General features: G+C 42.6%; 4 protein-coding genes across 8 annotated transcripts; 3 read left to right on the top strand and 1 right to left on the bottom strand.

Moving 5' to 3' along the window:
- The first annotated feature begins 193 nt into the window (after positions 1 to 193).
- On the top strand, positions 194 to 5,597 carry LOC134028251 (twinfilin-2-like). Of its 3 annotated transcripts, XM_062471733.1 has the most exons (12): positions 194 to 659; positions 1,591 to 1,668; positions 1,744 to 1,922; positions 2,131 to 2,226; positions 2,379 to 2,483; positions 2,743 to 2,757; positions 2,875 to 2,916; positions 3,014 to 3,139; positions 3,259 to 3,409; positions 4,398 to 4,519; positions 5,203 to 5,366; positions 5,400 to 5,597. In XM_062471733.1, exons 1-12 carry the CDS (start codon positions 635 to 637, stop codon positions 5,461 to 5,463), a joined length of 1,167 nt encoding a protein of 388 aa, XP_062327717.1. In that variant the 5' UTR covers positions 194 to 634; the 3' UTR covers positions 5,464 to 5,597. The 3 variants fall into 3 exon arrangements, with proteins under 3 accessions (XP_062327717.1, XP_062327702.1, XP_062327710.1); XM_062471718.1 differs by lacking the exon at positions 194 to 659 and having other exon boundaries at positions 722 to 1,668; XM_062471726.1 differs by lacking the exons at positions 194 to 659; positions 5,400 to 5,597 and having other exon boundaries at positions 723 to 1,668; positions 5,203 to 5,370.
- A 743-nt stretch (positions 5,598 to 6,340) lies between these two features.
- Positions 6,341 to 8,729, top strand: LOC134028291 (cytokine-inducible SH2-containing protein-like). The gene is made up of 3 exons (XM_062471776.1): positions 6,341 to 6,814; positions 7,290 to 7,652; positions 7,891 to 8,729. Exons 2-3 carry the CDS (start codon positions 7,526 to 7,528, stop codon positions 8,403 to 8,405), a joined length of 642 nt encoding a protein of 213 aa, XP_062327760.1. The 5' UTR covers positions 6,341 to 6,814; positions 7,290 to 7,525; the 3' UTR covers positions 8,406 to 8,729.
- A 1,025-nt stretch (positions 8,730 to 9,754) lies between these two features.
- LOC134028471 (transforming protein RhoA-like) lies at positions 9,755 to 12,442 on the top strand. Of its 3 annotated transcripts, none has more exons than XM_062472066.1 (5): positions 9,755 to 9,875; positions 10,694 to 10,851; positions 10,975 to 11,095; positions 11,340 to 11,470; positions 11,786 to 12,442. In XM_062472066.1, the coding sequence occupies exons 2-5, from the start codon at positions 10,696 to 10,698 to the stop codon at positions 11,957 to 11,959; spliced, it is 582 nt and encodes a 193-aa protein (XP_062328050.1). In that variant the 5' UTR covers positions 9,755 to 9,875; positions 10,694 to 10,695; the 3' UTR covers positions 11,960 to 12,442. The 3 variants fall into 3 exon arrangements, with proteins under 3 accessions (XP_062328050.1, XP_062328034.1, XP_062328042.1); XM_062472050.1 differs by having other exon boundaries at positions 9,820 to 9,978; XM_062472058.1 differs by lacking the exon at positions 9,755 to 9,875 and adding an exon at positions 10,192 to 10,461.
- A 368-nt stretch (positions 12,443 to 12,810) lies between these two features.
- On the bottom strand, positions 12,811 to 16,550 carry LOC134028458 (transmembrane protein 43). Its single transcript, XM_062472023.1, has 12 exons — positions 16,486 to 16,550; positions 15,958 to 16,104; positions 15,568 to 15,702; positions 15,305 to 15,399; positions 14,997 to 15,046; positions 14,688 to 14,757; positions 14,489 to 14,559; positions 14,224 to 14,351; positions 14,002 to 14,076; positions 13,751 to 13,852; positions 13,466 to 13,583; positions 12,811 to 13,065 (listed from the first exon to the last, which is right to left on the bottom strand). The coding sequence occupies exons 1-12, from the start codon at positions 16,495 to 16,497 to the stop codon at positions 12,863 to 12,865; spliced, it is 1,206 nt and encodes a 401-aa protein (XP_062328007.1). The 5' UTR covers positions 16,498 to 16,550; the 3' UTR covers positions 12,811 to 12,862.
- Positions 16,551 to 17,945: the final 1,395 nt, after the last annotated feature.

The raw sequence follows: 17,945 nt of genomic DNA on the forward strand, positions 1-17,945 counted from the left end.
TTGAGCAGGAGTCAAGCTTTTCTCACTCACGATAAAATCACCTTTAAATGTTGTAGTTATTTTATCCTAAGTGCAGTTTTGAAACTTGGGGGTCAACTTCACGAGGGGTGTCGCATTTCTGTGACCGGCCTTTGTGGAATATGAGCTCGCGGCTCATTTCAACAGGCGTCCGCCTGTTGAAATGATAGGGTTCGGAATGTGAGTAAGTGATCTGATGTCATCATAGAAGACACTTTATTATGGACCTACTATACACCATCAAAACACATCCTGAAAACTAGTGGCATGAAGTGTTTGTCAATTGGCCCGACCACCGCACGCGAAGACTGTTCGGGCCACGAGTGGGTCCGACGTTGTGGTCACTGATACGCGAAGAATTTTAGATCAGTGGTTAAGGCGGCATATCCACTGACGCGCGTTATTACTCATCAGCCACAGTTCCGCTGATCGAGTTTCAGACGTTAGGGATCTCCCTCCCCAGTCCACCTCACTGCGTTTATGTCACTGGCGCATGTGAGTTAGTCCAAGAAGAACGGTCAAGCTGACTGTGCAGGGCAACCGTCAGGCTACGTGACAGGATTCGAGAAAAACGCAGAGACGCAGAGAGCTGGAGAGATCTTTGGACTGCCAAAAGATGTCCCACCAGACGGGGATCAGTGGTAGGTGACTTGAGTGCACCCTCCCAGAACCTTTAATGATGCACCCTCACAAAACTTTCAATTACCCTACTGTTGTATTGACGTACTATGTGTCACAGCCTATTGGAACGGTCAGTTTGGTACTCTTTGAAGACAAAGGCCTACGCCGCACTGTCTCTGCATTACTTTTACCTCCGTTGTTTCAGTAATATATACTTTGTATTTTTTCTTACAAATGCAACATTTCACCCAACGCCTTCTAATTCAGGCCGTTTACCTTCAAAGGGTTTTAGTCTAGGCCTTCAGATAATATTACAGTTTTGAATGGAGGTTGTCAGCGTTTTATTTGCTTGCTAAAGCGCTCTGGCAGGTAATACTGTGACATGGTCATCTTTTTGTTGTTATCATAATACGCCATTACCAACAATCCACATTAGCCAAAAGCCATCAGTTTGACCCAAAGTCGTTCAACCAAAAGTTTTATGTAACAGAAAAATATGAAGAAAGAAGGTATACTGTTTATGCATAGGTTTCAACGTGTGCGTAACTGGATAATACGGCGACCATACCTCTCTCACCTCTCACATGATCCTACATCATTTATGAGGTTGCTGTGTTTGGTAACCGAGAGGATTGGGGGTGAGGATGTAGTGTGGTGCTGAAAACTTCAAAATTAAACTATTTATATTTTGACAAACAACCACAAACGATAGTCTTCTGTTAGATAGAGAGAGAGAGATCTGTGGTCAATGCATTGAAATTAGAAACCCTTCAAAGTAGATGGATATATCTCTGAGGTTCCAGGCCCTTGTCTGTGTCACCAAATGCAATGCCTCAAGTACCTGGCAGTGGATCAAGTTTTGTAACAGCAAGTCTCAAGTTCTTACTGACCCATCTCTATTTGTCTCTCTGTCTGTCTCTCCCCCCTCTGTTTTAAATCTGGTTACTATAGCAACATCTGAACTGCAGGAGTTCTTGGCCAGGGCAAGGGGAGGAACCATCCGAATAGTCAAGATTGTCATCAGAGATGGTAGGTGTCTGTGCGTGTGTGCAGTATGTATGTAGTCTCAGTTTATGATGTGAGTTATTTCCTGTCTCATCACAGAGGAGTTGGTGCTTGGCTCATACAGAGAGCCTGTACAGAGCTGGGACAAGGATTATGACCACTTCCTGCTTCCACTGCTGGTTGCCCAGGAGCCCTGTTACATCCTGTACCGCCTTGACTCCCAGAATGCACAGGGCTATGAGTGGATCTTCATTGCTTGGTCACCTGACCAATCACCAGTATGTTATACTTATCAATCACTTAATGGTATAAAATCTGTCAGATTGATAGTGCTTCACACTTACAGAACCATAATTGATCAGAAACAAATAGGCCTTGTAATTCCAAATTGCGATAGACCCCGTGAAAAGCATTCACCTTTCCAGTGTGTGAACCCAGTCACACCGGGACAACATGCACACGTTGATCATATCGTTCCTTTGGCAGGTGAGACTGAAGATGGTGTACGCTGCCACCCGCGCCACGCTGAAGAAAGAGTTCGGCGGAGGCCACATCAAAGACGAGATGTTCGGCACCAGCGAGGTTGATTGAACCTCATGGCTCTTGAGATGAAGTTTTTTTTTTATATGGTGCCGTAACCACAAGCACATGCGCGAAGCGTTGCAGCAGGTGACTCGTGGCCTTTCACGCTCTTTCGTAATCCTTCCCGCTGTGCGTCTATCTCCCTGTTCCAGGATGACCTGTGTTTCCAGGGTTACCTCCGCCACATGTCCTCCTGCTCCTCCCCGGCTCCCCTCACAGTGGCTGAACAGGAGTTGCAGCAGATTAGGGTCACAGAGGTAGGCTCACCGGGCTCGGCTCCAGAATAAATTGGATGTAGCTTTGAACATAGCTCTCTTATAGAAAGTCTTATAACAAAAATAATGGGGTGGGGTTGGGGGGGCAGAATTCCATAGCGGGGGAAGGAGGGGAGGAGGGGGGGAGTTGCGAGTCAAAGGGCTCTGTGTGCTGAGATCATGTGTTATAGCTGTGCAAATGTAGATGTACTCCATGATTTTTCCTTTTCCTTTCATTCTCTTTTCACGATGTGCCATCCAGGACAAAGTTGTGTGGGTAGGTGATCGTCTATTCATTATTTAGAAGTGGAGAACGGGTGTGAGCGAGCGAGCGGGAAAACGAGACAGAGAATGTGACAGACGGACAGATGAACACATTTGTTTTCATTCACAGGATGAACGTAGGCGACAAAGTACACCTACGGCGAGAGCGAAGGTTGGTGTCCCTCGGGTGTGCTGTGATTTGAACAGGACGAAGGATTGAGTTCCATCCTTTTATCCTTGTGGTATGTTGTGTTTGTCTCCCTCTGCAGGTGACCATGGAGTTTGGCTTGGATAAAAGGCAACACAACATGCAAGGCTTGGTGTTCCCTCTTCAAGAAGACGCAAACATTGCTCTGGAGCAACTTCAGCAAAGAAGAATTAACTACATCCAGCTGGTACGATTCTTGGGCGGCTGAGGAAAACAAATACTGAAATTCAAAACAAGAAAACAGACACAGCCTGCTCAGTGTCATGAATGTTTGTGTGTTTGTGTGTGTGTGTGTGTGTGTCACAGCGGTTGGACATACAGAAGGAGACCATCGAGCTAGTCCACACCAAGCCCACAGAGATACACGACCTTCCACTCAGGATCCCCAACGACACGCCCAGATACCATTTTTTCATCTTCAGACACTCCCACCAAGGCCAGCAGCAGGAGGCGTTGGGTCAGTAAACATGAAAACTAAACGTAAACACAAACAAACTGGTCCTTGTACAGAATGGAATGTCAGCCAATGATCTGGGATAGAAGTGTTTGTAAGGCCATGTAAAAGTGATCACAACCTCTCAAAACCCTTTTCAACCGTGAAGCTCGCCAGCATTCAACTATTACACTACTGCCTCTGAACTTTGGGATGGGTATAGGCCACTATAGAAACTGGTTCTCATAGATGATTCTTCTTCAGAATTCAATAGGAATATGTAATACAAAAATTATTTAATAAAAAAAATTAAAACATATTTATGGCCCTTTTCGGCTTTACTGGACAGAGATAGAGAATAGACAGACATTTTTGTGAAGAGAAAGACATGCAGTAACGACCCAAGGCGGAATCGAACCCGGGCTGATGCGTTAAGGCCTCAGCCCATCTGGTCCACGCTGGACCCAGTGAGCCACATTCCAATAGGAATATCTGTCAGTCACTGAAGTGATCCATAACTAAAGCGAACATCAGTATAAGGAGTGCGATAAGACCCTTGATTTACATTTACATTTGGACCAGGATTGAGAACCACTGATTTAGCAGACGCTCTTATCCAGAGCGACTTACAGTAAGTACAGGGACATTTCCCCGAGGCAAGTTGGGTGAAGTGCCTTGCCCAAGGACACAATGTCATTTTGCACATTTGCACTCAGCCACCTGACACCTGATTTAGATCATTAAGTATCCCATACTGTTCTACTACAGAGTGTGGTCCCTAGCTGAATCCTCAAAGACACATTCAAATACAGAGTGTTTGTAGAATCAGCACGGAGGAAGGACAGCTGTTAAGATATCAAGAGTTGGGTGATAAAGTTAAGCTTTGAGGTTGAAAATGTGAATTGTGAATGATTTTATACTGTATAAGACAAAGACTCATTATCTTAAGTATAAGGCTGTTATATATTATACATATATTATATAAGACTGACACTTACAATTCCTCTTTTAGTCTTCATTTACTCCATGCCAGGATACAGCTGCAGCATCAAAGAGAGGATGCTGTACTCCAGCTGTAAGAACCGACTACTGTTTGAGGTGGAGAGAGACTACCAGCTAGAGATCGCCAAAAAGGTACATCGTTATCACATACAGTACCTCATTAATGTGGCTAGTTGCAACCAGGAGAGTCCTCTGTGATTGTTAATGTCCAGTGCATATGGAAGGCTTTATTCTACTGAGACATAGCAATTGTGTTATCTTCGGGTCATTCTGACCCATCAGTCATTGTGACCCACCGTTGTATTGCGACAACTTTACCGCATACAAAAACAAAGTGAAGCATTTTCTTTTAACCGGTGGGCTGTCTCAGACCCCCCACATTGCGAAGGTTAAAAGAAAATTATTTTTATTTGTTTTTGTATTGGGTAAAATTGGGTAAACACAACGATGGTTCGTTATGAACCCTTGGGTCATGTGACCCGAAGGCAGCACAAGGGTTATTCTACTGAGACATAGCAATTCATTCACGTCCCCTGTAGCAGACAAAGGTTTTGGGCTAGTAACTTTGCAACTCTAAAAATGCTCTTTGTATTGATTTATTTATTTTGTCTGATATAATGTTACAAATATGAACGACCTAGAAATAGCAAAAATAATATGACTATAAATATTTATAAAATTAATTTGTGACATACATTTTCCTCCAAATATGTTTATCAGGCAAAGACTTACGTAAAGTGTAAACATCGTAAAAGCTTTTTAACTGCGGTCTCAGGAAAATGTTTGTGTGTGCGTGCGTGCGCATCTGCCTGCAGATGGAGATCGACAGCGGGGAAGGCTTGACCGAGGACTTCCTGTACGAGGAGGTCCACCCCATGGAACACACTCTAAAGCAGGCCTTCGCCAAGCCCCGCGGCCCTGGAGGGAAGAGAGGCAACAAACGCCTCATCAAAGGCACTGGAGAGAATGGAGAGGAGAGCTAGATACCCCACAGGATGCTGCTGATGCACACCCTGGCCCTCCCTGCTGTATTTCTACTCTGTTTTCTTCCTTTACTTGGAACTAAAAGCCCTTGAGATACTATTATTGCCTCGTATCCCCTCCCTAAAAGGCCTAGTGATAATCAGCTAATGTCCATTGTTTTACATTACCTATTATCATGTATTGTCACATATTATTTTAACTTAAAATAAAATATTTTTTTTCTGTATTTTTATATTTGTTAATTACGTTTGGAATTAACATAAAACCGGCGGACAACTGAAATAGATGATTATTGATGACTAAATAGATGACTAAAACTTCATTGAACCCAGAGGGTAAAATTGTACCAGTAGGCCTACAGTAACTGGACAACAAGGGGCATTTATCAATAACTAAAAGCAAGAACAAAATCAAGTATGGACCCAAACTAAGTATGTATGAATAATACATACTTATATTCTAAATAACTCAAGAAATACAAAAACCTAAAGGAAATAGTTATAAGATGATGCACACAGGTTGTGCTCACACTGTGCACTATAGCAGATAGGCTAATATTAATGTTTAAGGCACCCAAAGATTGCCAGGAGGCCATTGGTAAAGTGTCAAGAAGATTGGAAAAGGTCAGCAGCCTCATTTTGTTGTAGTCATGGTGTTCAGCAGATCAGACGATTCATTAAAAATCGTTGGCTCTTATTTGTGGCCTTGATGTTCCTAGTCAATTCAGCCTGTTGTTTAGGTGCACTCCCACGTATTTGTATGACTGGAGTTAATCAACATAATCTCCCTAGCACATAGGAGTCAGCGAAGCCTTGTTCCTCCTGAAATCAATCACCATCTTCCTGGTCCCGTTAAACTGCATGTGATTCGGTAGACCAGATCCATGTACACCTCCTCCTGGGAATTAATTGTGTCGACGCTTACTGACTGAGCCGCCCTGGTCGCGCGGCCGTGAAGCAGAAAGAGCACGCGCTAAAGTCAATCGAAACATTGCGCAGCTCAGCAACGCAGTTCCGCGTAAACTGTTGGGCAATGTGCAGGAACCCCGCTTCCGCGAGCCTTGAAATACAAAGCTATTCTTAGAAACTGATTCCTAGAACTTCCCTCGGTTTGCAAATCTGGATTTACAAATTGAAGCGTTTTCTCGCCTCTTTATTATTCTACAGAAGGCATTCAAGGATAGAAGGTCTCTGTGGCAGTTATCATATTTTGAGTGTTTTTGTTGAAGCAATGTTGTCTCAGTTGCTATTGTTGCAATGAGAACCTTTTTTTCCAAAAAGAAAGAAAACTTCTCGGTGTACATTTCAACGTGTAGGACTATATGTCGACTTTGCTGACATGACGTAAATTGGTGACTATTTCAAGTTAGATGCCCTACTTTTTGGATTCAAATTTGATTACACTAAATGGGATTCTATTCGTTATGATTGTGTGTGTTCAAAGGTGAGTTGATTCTTAATTTCTTATTCAGCATAGCTTTGTTGGCTATCGATTGCCAGATTGCATTTCTTCGAATTGTATTAATTATTCCAATTGTAGGTTGTAGGCATTATATAGTTTTTTTGGGGAAAAGCATAGTTTTGTTGAAGTAGCCATCGTATATTACAGGGACCGTAATAGCTTCACTGTTTATTTGATCTGTTAACACTGGTTATCGTTAAATGTTTATAATACTTGTACTAAGTTGTTAATTAGACTAGTCTATAAATACATATTGATGATATTATAATACCTCAGCACCGAGGGAGGTACAAAGAATTCTATGCATGGGGGTCAACTGGTAAGTGATATGTTATCAGAAGTGAAAAGACCAAGACCGTTGTAGCTTCCATGATACTAAGCTGAGCAACAGGCTGTGACATTTGTAGTTTGTTGCACTGCCACATTTAAGGCCAATTCTTATCTCTTCTCATCTCAGGGCTATCTTCCCAGTGGCACCCAAAAAGATGGTTGCCAGGGGGATGGCCATGAGGGAATCATGTTACCACCACCCAATCTCCACACTTTGGGACCCCGCAGAAGACTTACATTTACATTTTACATGTAGTCATTTAGCAGACGCTCTTATCCAGAGCGACTTACAGTAAGTACAGGGACATTCTCCCGAGGCAAGTAGGGTGAAGTGCCTTGCCCAAGGACACAACGTCAGTTGGCATGACCGGGAATCGAACTGGCACCCTTCGGATTACTAGCCCGACTCCCACTTTCCCGACTCCCACTCAACCAACTGACTCCCACTTGCGTTGCATAACCTCCACCTTCCAGTACCTTCATATTTCAGGTACAGACTGTTCTCTGTACAAAGCCACATCCTTCAGTATGTGCAGCTCAGCCTACATGTTTGCTTGTGCATGTAAAATACTTGTAAAATAGCGTCCTCTGCCATACTGAATTCTCAATGGACCTATTTAGTAAAAAAAAAAACTAAAAAAAAAAACAAAACAAAAAAAACAAGTACAGACTCCCAGAGACTAGTTTGGATATAAATAAGTAACCTCTACATGTGTTTTGGCCTCCAGGTTGGTACTGGGGCTCCATGTCTGTCAGCGAGGCTCGGGATGCTCTCGAGAAGGTGTCCGTGGGGACCTTCCTGGTGCGTGACAGCAGCCACCCTCTCTACATGCTCACCCTGTCAGTCAAGACGGACTGCGGCCCCACCAACGTGCGAGTCGAGTACAGCCGCGGCCGCTTCAGACTGGACTCCAGTTCCCCGGGAATACCTCACCTGAAGTCTTTCCCAGACATCCTGAGCCTGATACAACACTACGTGGGCTCCTGTCAGAAAGAGACAGGCCAGAAAGCTGAACCCAAGGAGAACTCTCTACCCAAAGCCAAACTACCGCCACCCCAGCCCACAACTATGGACAGCCTAGTGTTACTAATGCTGAAACACCCCCTGCACAGGCCCCAGGCATTCCCTTCCTTGCAGCACCTCACACGCCTGGCTATCAACCGGACCACAGACTGCCCTGCTCAGCTTCCTCTTCCATGCCCACTGGTTTGTTATCTACAGGAATACCCATTCGGGTTATGAAGACCAGTGTATGAAGGCCAGTGTAAGACTGAGCCATTTCTAAAGGGCTGGGCCATAATCAGCCGAGAAGTTCTCACTAGATGGGAGCATAGGTTGTCGTCTGATGGAAACTACCTCTGAATCACCACAAAATGTTCACAATTGTGGCATTTGCTGGTTAGCCAGTGGTGCTCACGATGAGTTGAGATTCCTTTTTTTCTCACATACCCATGAACTTTAACTTAAATAATAACACCTTTTATAACCATTTGTACTGTTCTGAAAAACATGTATCATACACATGTAGTCTGTTGTTATGAATAAATGTCTTGTAAACAATTACAATGTCTGTTCTTCAATCTGCTGATTTGTTTTATTTTGTTAGCCTGATATCTAAACTACTACTGATTGCAGGAGGATATAGCAGATAATGTCTGTGTGTATCTGTTTGTCAAGGAGAGAGATGTTTAACCCGTTTTCATGAAAACACATGAACCTGCTGAACTGCTTTGTCAATATTGGACTCATATTCCACATTCCCGGCAGAGCACTCATCTGGGTCAGACGTGCAAACCTTAAATAAGTGTGGGATAGCATTAGTCTTCTTTACCAATTATGCTCTGGTTATTCACTTCATATGACCTATATAATTCCACATTTTAAATCCCACTCGCATTCAAATGCATGTGTTCTGCAACACCGAGAGCAGGGGAAATACATGTTTTCATTGTGACTGTTGAATGGAACAATTCAGTTACATAATCTCGAAAACCTTAAACTAAAAGTGTGATGCTGATGTTTATTTGTTGACAAAGCCGATTTTTTTTCTTCTCCGAATTTCTACAATTACGTTAAGAATGAAACATTGCTTATCGCATTTCCATGAAAACGTTCTGCTTGAGTTTGTTTCCATGAAGTGGATTTAAGCAGTGCTGAGAAAGCTTCTTATCAGGATTAGAGCCGGAGCCCTGGTTATTAATACCTTAACCCTTGTGTTGTCTTAACATTCTGTATACTCCCCTTGTCCTAAGGGTAAAAAATGACCCACCTTCAGAAAAATACATTTAAAAAAAGAAGCTTAATGGAATTTTAAACCCCTAATCTATTTTGGATGAAGAAACAACGTGTTGTTTGGAGATATGTGTCTGTAACAAGTACAACATAGGAATTGATTCCCCGCAAAATCAAACTGGGTTACTGTGTACTGTCTCTCAATAATCAAATAATCACCGGCAGCACAAATTAATTAATGCTATGTTGAGTCTACGTGGCGAGATTATTTTGTATTTAGTCTATATGCTACATTTCACTACAATTACAATTTATCCATAAAGAGTATTTGCATTTGCATGCATTTAGTTAAACTGTTATACTTTTTAAGAGTGTAGCTATAACTCATTTAGCTACCTCTGTTCCAGCTTCATCGAGTCATCCACCACCAGCCGCCTGTCTGCCTGACTGACTGAGAGCGCCTACAACCTAAACAAGCCAGTAAGCTAGTCCTAGTTCACCAGCCAGTTTACTGTACTGGCAGAGCTGTTGTGTTTAGAAAACATATTGTTAGTAACAGCCAGCTAAACTATCCATTGCCCGGGTAAGAAAAACCTCCGTAATATACTTAATAGCTATTTAGACATTTGCTTTGACACAAAGTACTTGCTAGTCGTTCTGATAACGTATCCGGTAGCTACTGTAGCTTCTTGCTAAGCAATTCTTTGCTAGCAGTAGCCTGCTCTCAAAACGCTGCATATCTAGCTAGCTAGTTAGCCTCGTCTTTACTTCCGCCTAGTGTATGAGATGTTTGTTGGTTAATAAACAGCTAGCTGCGGCTGTTATTGTTTGCCTCAATCTTTAAACTTGTTATAATTAACTCCAGATAGTTGTAGACAAAAAGAACACTAGTAAAATAGACATAGCGTAGACATAAGAAACAACATAACTTTTTAGTAGCTAATGTGCTAGCTCGTTAGACGAACTTTTTGTTGCCAGCTAGCGAGCAATGCAGCTAGCTCAGTAGCTTGCAAAGTTAGCAACGTACAGTACCGGCTTAGCTAGGTATCTTGCTGTCTCACTGCTGGTAAATTAGCTAGCTATTGCTAGTTTGCTACATAACTAAGTGTAGCACTAACGTACATGACCATCTATTTAAAACTGGTTTCAACTAGAATTTTATTGGCATACGAATAATGATTGTTTGTTTTTAGACTGGAAAAGACCATTGGATGATCATGTAAACAGAGATCAGACATAGGCACAACTCTGATGGTAGCTGTCATGCCCAGTAATTACCATTTCTCCCTCTCTTTTAGCAATGGCTGCAATTCGAAAAAAGCTGGTCATAGTAGGAGATGGAGCGTGTGGAAAGACGTGTCTTCTCATTGTGTTCAGTAAAGACCAGTTCCCAGAGGTCTATGTGCCCACCGTCTTTGAGAACTACGTTGCTGACATAGAAGTTGATAGCAAACAGGTAGGAAAACACCCTTTCCATTTTTTTTATTCAACCATAATTGAGCAGTTTAACATGTTGAATTTTTCAGACGGTGCATCTCTGATCCTGCTCATGGCTGTTCTGCGTGATGTCTTTTGACAGGTTGAGTTGGCACTGTGGGATACAGCAGGTCAGGAGGACTATGATAGGCTGCGACCACTTTCATACCCCGACACTGATGTCATCCTCATGTGCTTCTCCGTCGACAGCCCTGACAGTTTGGGTGAGGGTATACACATGCCACAATTTTTATTTTAAGTAAAGCAAAAATGCTTTTCTAAAAGACTAAACCAAAATGTTCTCAACACTGCACTTTCATACTGATGCACATATACAGAAGAAAAATCTTGGGCGCCAATGACTTATACACAGCACCGTTCATAGGTTCCACCCTAAACCCTCGATCTGCTTACCGATTGGCCTGCTTCATCTACTGACCAATGATACTTGATCTCTTCTCTCTTCAGAGAACATCCCAGAGAAATGGACTCCAGAGGTCAAACACTTCTGCCCCAATGTTCCTATAATCCTAGTTGGGAACAAGAAGGATCTACGAAACGACGATCACACCCGTCGGGAGCTGGCCAAGATGAAGCAGGCAAGTTTGAGTGAAACCACTTGAATCGAGTCAAATCAGCCCTCCTATAAAATACATGCCAGCCGCACTATCGAATTGCTAAACTTTCTGTGGAGTAGCTGAGTAATCCAGTGTTTCAAGGTAGGGGATCACATGTGTTTGTAAGTTGAAGCACCCCCGAGATATGACCCTCCTGGATAGGTCTAGTAAAGGTGAAAGCATCGCAACACAGTGACACCTAGAATATTCGCAACTCTTACTCACATGTCTAACAGAGCTCAGCTAAATGTAGTTCAGCATGTGGCTCCGCTGACTGACCGACGTGTTGCTCTACAGGAGCCAGTGAAGCCGGAGGAGGGTCGCGACATGGCAAACAGAATCAGTGCCTTTGGATACATGGAGTGCTCTGCAAAAACAAAGGATGGTGTGAGGGAGGTGTTTGAAATGGCCACCAGGGCCGCACTGCAGGCACGGCGGGGCAAGAGGAACAGTAAATGTCTTTTACTGTAAAAAAAAAACGGAAATGCGAGAACCGCTTCGCCGCGGGAGGCAGGGGGATTGACAGGAGACGAACGGCTGAGTGTACTCCTCACATCAAGACTGTGCTTAACACCAGTTTTTTGCTAAAGGTGTAATGCTTTTTAATTTCTGTCTTAAACAAGGTAGTCAGTTTTGTCAGTATTCAATTATAAAGGTTATGGATTTTTTTTTAAATGTACTTTTAACATGAGTAAATTTGCCATATCAACTCCTCCCAAGTTGTAACATAAGTGATCAGCCAAGACCCATATGTCATACCTGCCAATTACATGAGCCCATACACTGTGACCTATAGTTAGTTTAATTAAATGGTGGAGTAAATGAAGTCACAATGAATGCGCTTCAGGCAAAACACCATGTACTCCCATGCAGACAGACTGGAAACTCAATTTGTTAAACCACAAAAGGAAACTTGGTATCTTTGGGAAATAAATAACTTTGTAAGAACGTGGAGGTGGTTGAAGTTACTAAGAGTTGGCCTGGTTACGTTTCGTGTGTGATGATACTTCTCAACAAAAGTCTACCATTCTGTGGAGACCACCAGTACAAAAATGTATTTTATTTATGGATGTCATATACATTCAAGTGATAATATACACATGACGACATCGCCAAACAAACCAAGGTACAATGGACAGGGCATAAAAATCATTAAGTGTATCAATTATGTCTTTGGTATCCAATTAGGTTGCCCTTGGAAATACTGTTAACATCCCTAACGTCCTTTCATAGCGAATATTTTATATCAAGTACTGTTTAAGGAGTCTTATTGTGCTAGCTAAAGTCGAGGTGAAAAGGTCATGTACTGTGTATCGTAGGAATCTCTTAACAGGGAGCCAACGGATGAAATCCGAAGGCTTTTGAGGTCTGCTGTCATTGGTGCTTCTTCGCCGGGACTCGGGAGCGGGCCATGAAGATCGGGACCAGAGCCGCCGCTGCCAAAGCCACAGCCACCAGGGGGCGGTAGAACAGCCACCCGGAGGCGATAGTGAGGAGGGAGAAGGAACAAGAGACGCACAGCGCGAAGAGCTTCAACCCCAGGGACACCAGCTCTCGAAGGACAGGCACCCAGTCCACTGCGGGGGAAACATCAACAGATTTATAGAGACAGATGCTGGTCGACAGGTTGAGGGTGTGCATGAATTGCCCCCCCCCGTCTGTGCTTTTATGTGTGTTGGTTTATGAGAGGCAGAGTTGTGTTACCCAGCGTGTGTGTTGGTTTATGAGAGGCAGAGTTGTGTTACCCAGCGTGTGTTTGTTTGAGAGGCAGAAGTGCGTTACCCAGCGTGTGTTTGTTTATGAGAGGCAGAGTTGCGTTACCCAGCGTGTGTTTGTTTATGAGAGGCAGAAGTGCGTTACCCAGCGTGTGTTTGTTTATGAGAGGCAGAGTTCCGTTACCCAGCGTGTGTTTGTTTATGAGAGGCAGAGTTGCGTTACCCAGCGTGTGTTTGTTTATGAGAGGCAGAGTTGCGTTACCCAGCGTGTGGACGATGCGGACAGTCAGACTGACTCCAAGGAACATGAGAGCCCAGCCTGCGGCTCTGAGGCCCCAGGTCACCATGCTGTTGTGCTGGTGCTGCTTCTCAAACACCTCCTGCACACCAAACAGTAACAAGAATCCACAAAATAGATCAGTGGTTCTCAACCCTGGTCCTTAAGGACCCCCCTGCCCTGCATGTTTTAGATGTTTCCCTGAGAACCAGGGTTGAAGACCACCGAACTAGATCAAACCACACCGCACACAGTACCAAACACACCAACCTGAGCAGACAGTTCCTGCAGGTAGAGGATCTCCAGAGTGTCTCCTGCCTGGGTCTTAAAAGGCATCAGATTCACACCTTTCTGCATGCCCACCACACTGACCTGCAGGACAATCACAGGGTTCCCGCTAAATGGTTTTCGGCCTATAACAATAGACAGCTATTGCTAGTGGTCTAGTCACTGTTACCACAATAGACCACTGTAAACAACCAGCCAGCGGCATTAATACATATGAACCACTAAGCACTCACGGTTTGGGCTGGCCCAGGGTACGATCCCTCCCCACTGAGTCCTGCGTAGGAGAAGCTCACACGCACATCACCCACCTGTTTACAGAGCACAGCGTGAAGGTGGTTAAGGACCTTAGACTGTGACTAGCTGCCTGAAGATGTTCTGCACAGCTACGTGTGGGTGTCATTGTTTAGGTCATTCAATTGTGAATTGGAGTGAATTTTGTGCAGGTGGAAGCTCACTTCAGGTTGGCGAGGGTTTTGGGTGTGGTAGAAGTAGTCTTCGTCAATGGTGAGGAAGTTGTCCGTGTCCGAGGGAGGGAGCCCCTTAAGACTTAACGTTTGGAAGTTCTCAATCTGATCCACAAATCCTGTTGGATGATTCAAACATCGTACAAACCCGTTCAGGAATCTGAACCAGCCAATATACATGCTGCAGCCTGTCAGTGATTTAATACTGTAACAGTGGTAGACAGTATCTGTCATGCGTTCTGTGATAGTGAAGTACCTTTAGACAGAGAAAGGGGCCCAACCAACACATTTGGAGCCACCACTGTCACACTTTCCACTGCCATGGCACTGAAACAACAGAAACTCCATGTTAGATGTTTATTTTACATACACATTCACCCTTAATCACAGGATGATACTGTATATTTGACAAGATATGGGAGGAAGGATTCCTGGCATAAAAACGATTGTGGTACCTTGGATTGATATGGCCAATCTCCTTATCAAAATTCCTGCTGTTGATAAGATCAGATTTCCATTCTGTATCTGTAGATGGGGATGAAATGTGTGAATGACAACTTGCTGTCCAAAAAGTTGAATTTGATTATTACATACAGTGTACCTTACACATGACCTCATTGGACAAAATATAATTGTAAGTGTTTATGATTGGACACCAGTTTGTTCACATGATCTTATCATGATAGTCAAACCTAACCCCACCAGATTTCCTGTGAAACATATTTAAGGGTGTGTTAGGTTGATCACTGCATCTGAATACTCACTGTATGTGTACGTAGTCTCTGATTTGGTCTCTCCATCCTCTACAATGTCTCTACAAGGAGAGATTAGCAAACAAAACACAAACACACTTAGCCATTGAAACGCAAACCGGCCTAGCAAGTTCTAGACCTTACACATGAAGTTAGTCAGGCTATGGAAGAAGTTTGCTGTGGCAGTTGTGCCAAACATAGGTGTGGGCAACTCTAACCACCAAAGAGACAAGTCTACAATCTTAGCATTGTTTTCATCTTCATCACTTACAACAGAGTGCTGCCCCACCCTAACCTGTGAGCCTGGAGTTCTGACTCACTTGCTTTCCTGATATTCCACCCACTGATACATCTCCACCTGTCTCTTCAGCTTCACAGCCTGGACCGCTACCCTGTAGTTTGGGTCATGCAGAGGCTGCAGGTGAGAAAGTAGCAGGGTGAAACTAGTTAGTGATGAAGGACGTGTGTTAGAGGTTAGGTTAGAGGTGTAGGACACTTGTCGGAGTGTGGATGGAAGGGAGGAGGCTGTTGAGCGATGAGATTAGTGAAGTGGTTTTGATGGGAGTGGTTGTTGTGGCTGTACCTGGGAAGTGCGTAGAGGTGCAGACAGATGGACCAGGTGGTTGTTGTTGTGGTCGGCTGGGCTGGAGAAAGGATTCAGGGAAACTACCAGGGAGAGACCCTCTTCCAGAGACTTGGCTGTTTGTAATGCCCTTCCCTTAAATTAATATATTTTGAGTTTGACATAATTGAGGCTCGGGAAAAGCAGACCACACTGCTATGTGCTAACTCAGTCACAATCACAATACATGTTGGTATAGGTGCAGTCTTATGAGCATATGTGAAGCCCTTTGTGACATAAAAAAAGGGCTATACAAATAAAATTCGGTTTGACTACGGTCACATGTCTGTAAACATACATAGCACCTGAAAACCGTATGCAATTATCCACCTTAATCAACTGTTTCCTCACCTCATTTGTGAAGAGGACATAAAATGAAAGGAAGAAAACAATGACACCAACAACCATTCCACCAGCAGTGTCGCTCAACCGCTCCAGAAACCCAGGCTGGGAGCGGCTGGATATGCGAGTGTGCTGGTCATGTTCCGCACCGGAGAACTAGGGAATACATGGCGGTTGGGAACATTCAAGTTTAAAGTTGTCACAAAAACAACACAGAGGTAGGCTAGTCATGTTCAAATTGCAGAACAGTGTTAAGTCATCTGGAAAATACACTGAACAACACCATAGCCTACACACATTATAAAACTGCACTCAAGCAATGTTATTTACTCTAATCTGTTTAGAAAAAGAGGATCAAATGGACTTCATATGGAATATTATTTCTACAGTGGGCATCGAGCAAAAAATGAACGACTGCACCAGAAGCTGGTAAATGTGCTAGCCTAGCGTAGCCTACTCGCAAACACAACAATTACAAAACAAGAAACCTTGATTCAAAGTCAAAATTGAGTGCGTTAAGATAATAAAATAACCTACTGAAGCCGACATGGTCTCTTCCTAACTGAAGAATGTATACGCCCAAAACGTAGTCGTAGTGTTATCTGCAACCAATTGATTCAGTTGACGACACAAACTTCACTGTAATTGAAACTAACGTGTCAGTTTAACACTGGGAAACTCAAAAGTTTTATTGACACTTAAAATGTAAAGACCTGCATGACAAATCGCATTCTTTTTATTTTGACTGACTTTAACTTGGGGAAAACATGCTTTACGTCTTCCTGTGACGTGTTTCGTTCAGGACGCTGTAACCATAGATATATATATAAACACTAGATGTCTTACGGCGGAGTCTAAAACGTCCGCACATGGCGGCCATCTTGCTACAGTCAACTCGCTCACCCATAACATTGTGTTGATGCTACATGTACTTTTTAAATGACCATAACTTGCTCAATTTTCAACCGATTTTGAAACGGTTTGGTTTGTTATCAACGTCAGAGATGTCGTTATGCCACTGCATACTTCTATTCTATATATAAAAAAAAGATAATTATTCATAAGTATGCATGTATATATGTCTATGGCTGTAACGACAACGGCAAAGCCAAAGAGGAAGCATATCTATTTTTTATTTATTGCAAAAATGTTAACAAATACAATTACAGTTCAATCAATTCAGCAATGAACATTAGATGAGAAACATCTTCAAGATCAATTTAAATAATATACAACAATAAAGAAAATGACAAAAAAAAATCTTATATAAATGCACAACAAATTTGTCAGCATAAAAATAAATAAAATAGGCACAGGTAACACTATAATTAACACAACTTTTCATATAATTCAACCAGTTTGACACTATTTTCATTATGCATAGCTTTTAGTGTTTTAATGAGGTAATTGACGTCATTTCGAAAATGAGGAAAATTTACATTTATGTAAAAGAATTTAGCTAATAAAATAAAAACATTCCTTATGTATTCAAAGAGGAAGCATATCATACAATTCTTGCCCTTTCCCATGATGTAAACGAATCATAATTGAACTGAACTTTCCCTTATATGTTATACAATTTAGTTGATTTTATATATATATATAAAATCATTTTCACTTTTGGATTTGTAATCCATTATTATTCCTGTATTATAAAATGTGTATTTTTGATACAATGCTATTATGCCATTTGGCAAATGTTCTGTACCTTTCATGTAAAGAGTATCAATGTTGCAATGTATGGTTTGTACATTTTCAATAAAAAAATATACACACAAAAAAATAAGCCAAAGAGGAAGTTGGTATTACAGAGGGCTGACCAGCGGTCTACAGTGTCTGCTTTCAATGAAAGCGACTCATGCAGATATAGCCAGAGTATTTGCTTCAGCATCCAGCCAGGGTCTGTATTTTACAATGTAGACAAAAGTATAGATAGAAGAAGGGTAGGTAGGTAGACGGATATAGAGAAAGTAAATATAGAAGAAGGGTAGATATAG

The sequence above is a fragment of the Osmerus eperlanus genome, chromosome 1, assembly GCF_963692335.1.
Source record: "Osmerus eperlanus chromosome 1, fOsmEpe2.1, whole genome shotgun sequence".
NCBI lineage: Eukaryota > Metazoa > Chordata > Actinopteri > Osmeriformes > Osmeridae > Osmerus > Osmerus eperlanus.

Excerpts from the sequence above, each read along its gene's own strand:
- LOC134028251 (XM_062471718.1), top strand. The coding sequence starts at position 1,419 with ATGGATATATCTCTGAGGTTCCAGGCCCTTGTCTGTGTCACCAAATGC. Across the intron at positions 1,923-2,130 it reads GGTCACCTGACCAATCACCA|GTGAGACTGAAGATGGTGTA; the intron begins GTATGTTATACT and ends TTCCTTTGGCAG. Across the intron at positions 5,367-5,399 it reads GGAGAGAATGGAGAGGAGAG|CCTGGCCCTCCCTGCTGTAT; the intron begins CTAGATACCCCA and ends GCTGATGCACAC.
- LOC134028291 (XM_062471776.1), top strand. The coding sequence starts at position 7,526 with ATGACCGGGAATCGAACTGGCACCCTTCGGATTACTAGCCCGACTCCC. Across the intron at positions 7,653-7,890 it reads CCAGTACCTTCATATTTCAG|GTTGGTACTGGGGCTCCATG; the intron begins GTACAGACTGTT and ends TTTGGCCTCCAG.
- LOC134028471 (XM_062472066.1), top strand. The coding sequence starts at position 10,696 with ATGGCTGCAATTCGAAAAAAGCTGGTCATAGTAGGAGATGGAGCGTGT. Across the intron at positions 11,096-11,339 it reads CGACAGCCCTGACAGTTTGG|AGAACATCCCAGAGAAATGG; the intron begins GTGAGGGTATAC and ends TTCTCTCTTCAG. Across the intron at positions 11,471-11,785 it reads AGCTGGCCAAGATGAAGCAG|GAGCCAGTGAAGCCGGAGGA; the intron begins GCAAGTTTGAGT and ends GTTGCTCTACAG.
- LOC134028458 (XM_062472023.1), bottom strand. Across the intron at positions 14,758-14,996 it reads AGAGACTACGTACACATACA|ATACAGAATGGAAATCTGAT; the intron begins GTGAGTATTCAG and ends CCCCATCTACAG. Across the intron at positions 13,066-13,465 it reads CCGCATCGTCCACACGCTGG|TGGACTGGGTGCCTGTCCTT; the intron begins GTAACGCAACTC and ends TTTCCCCCGCAG.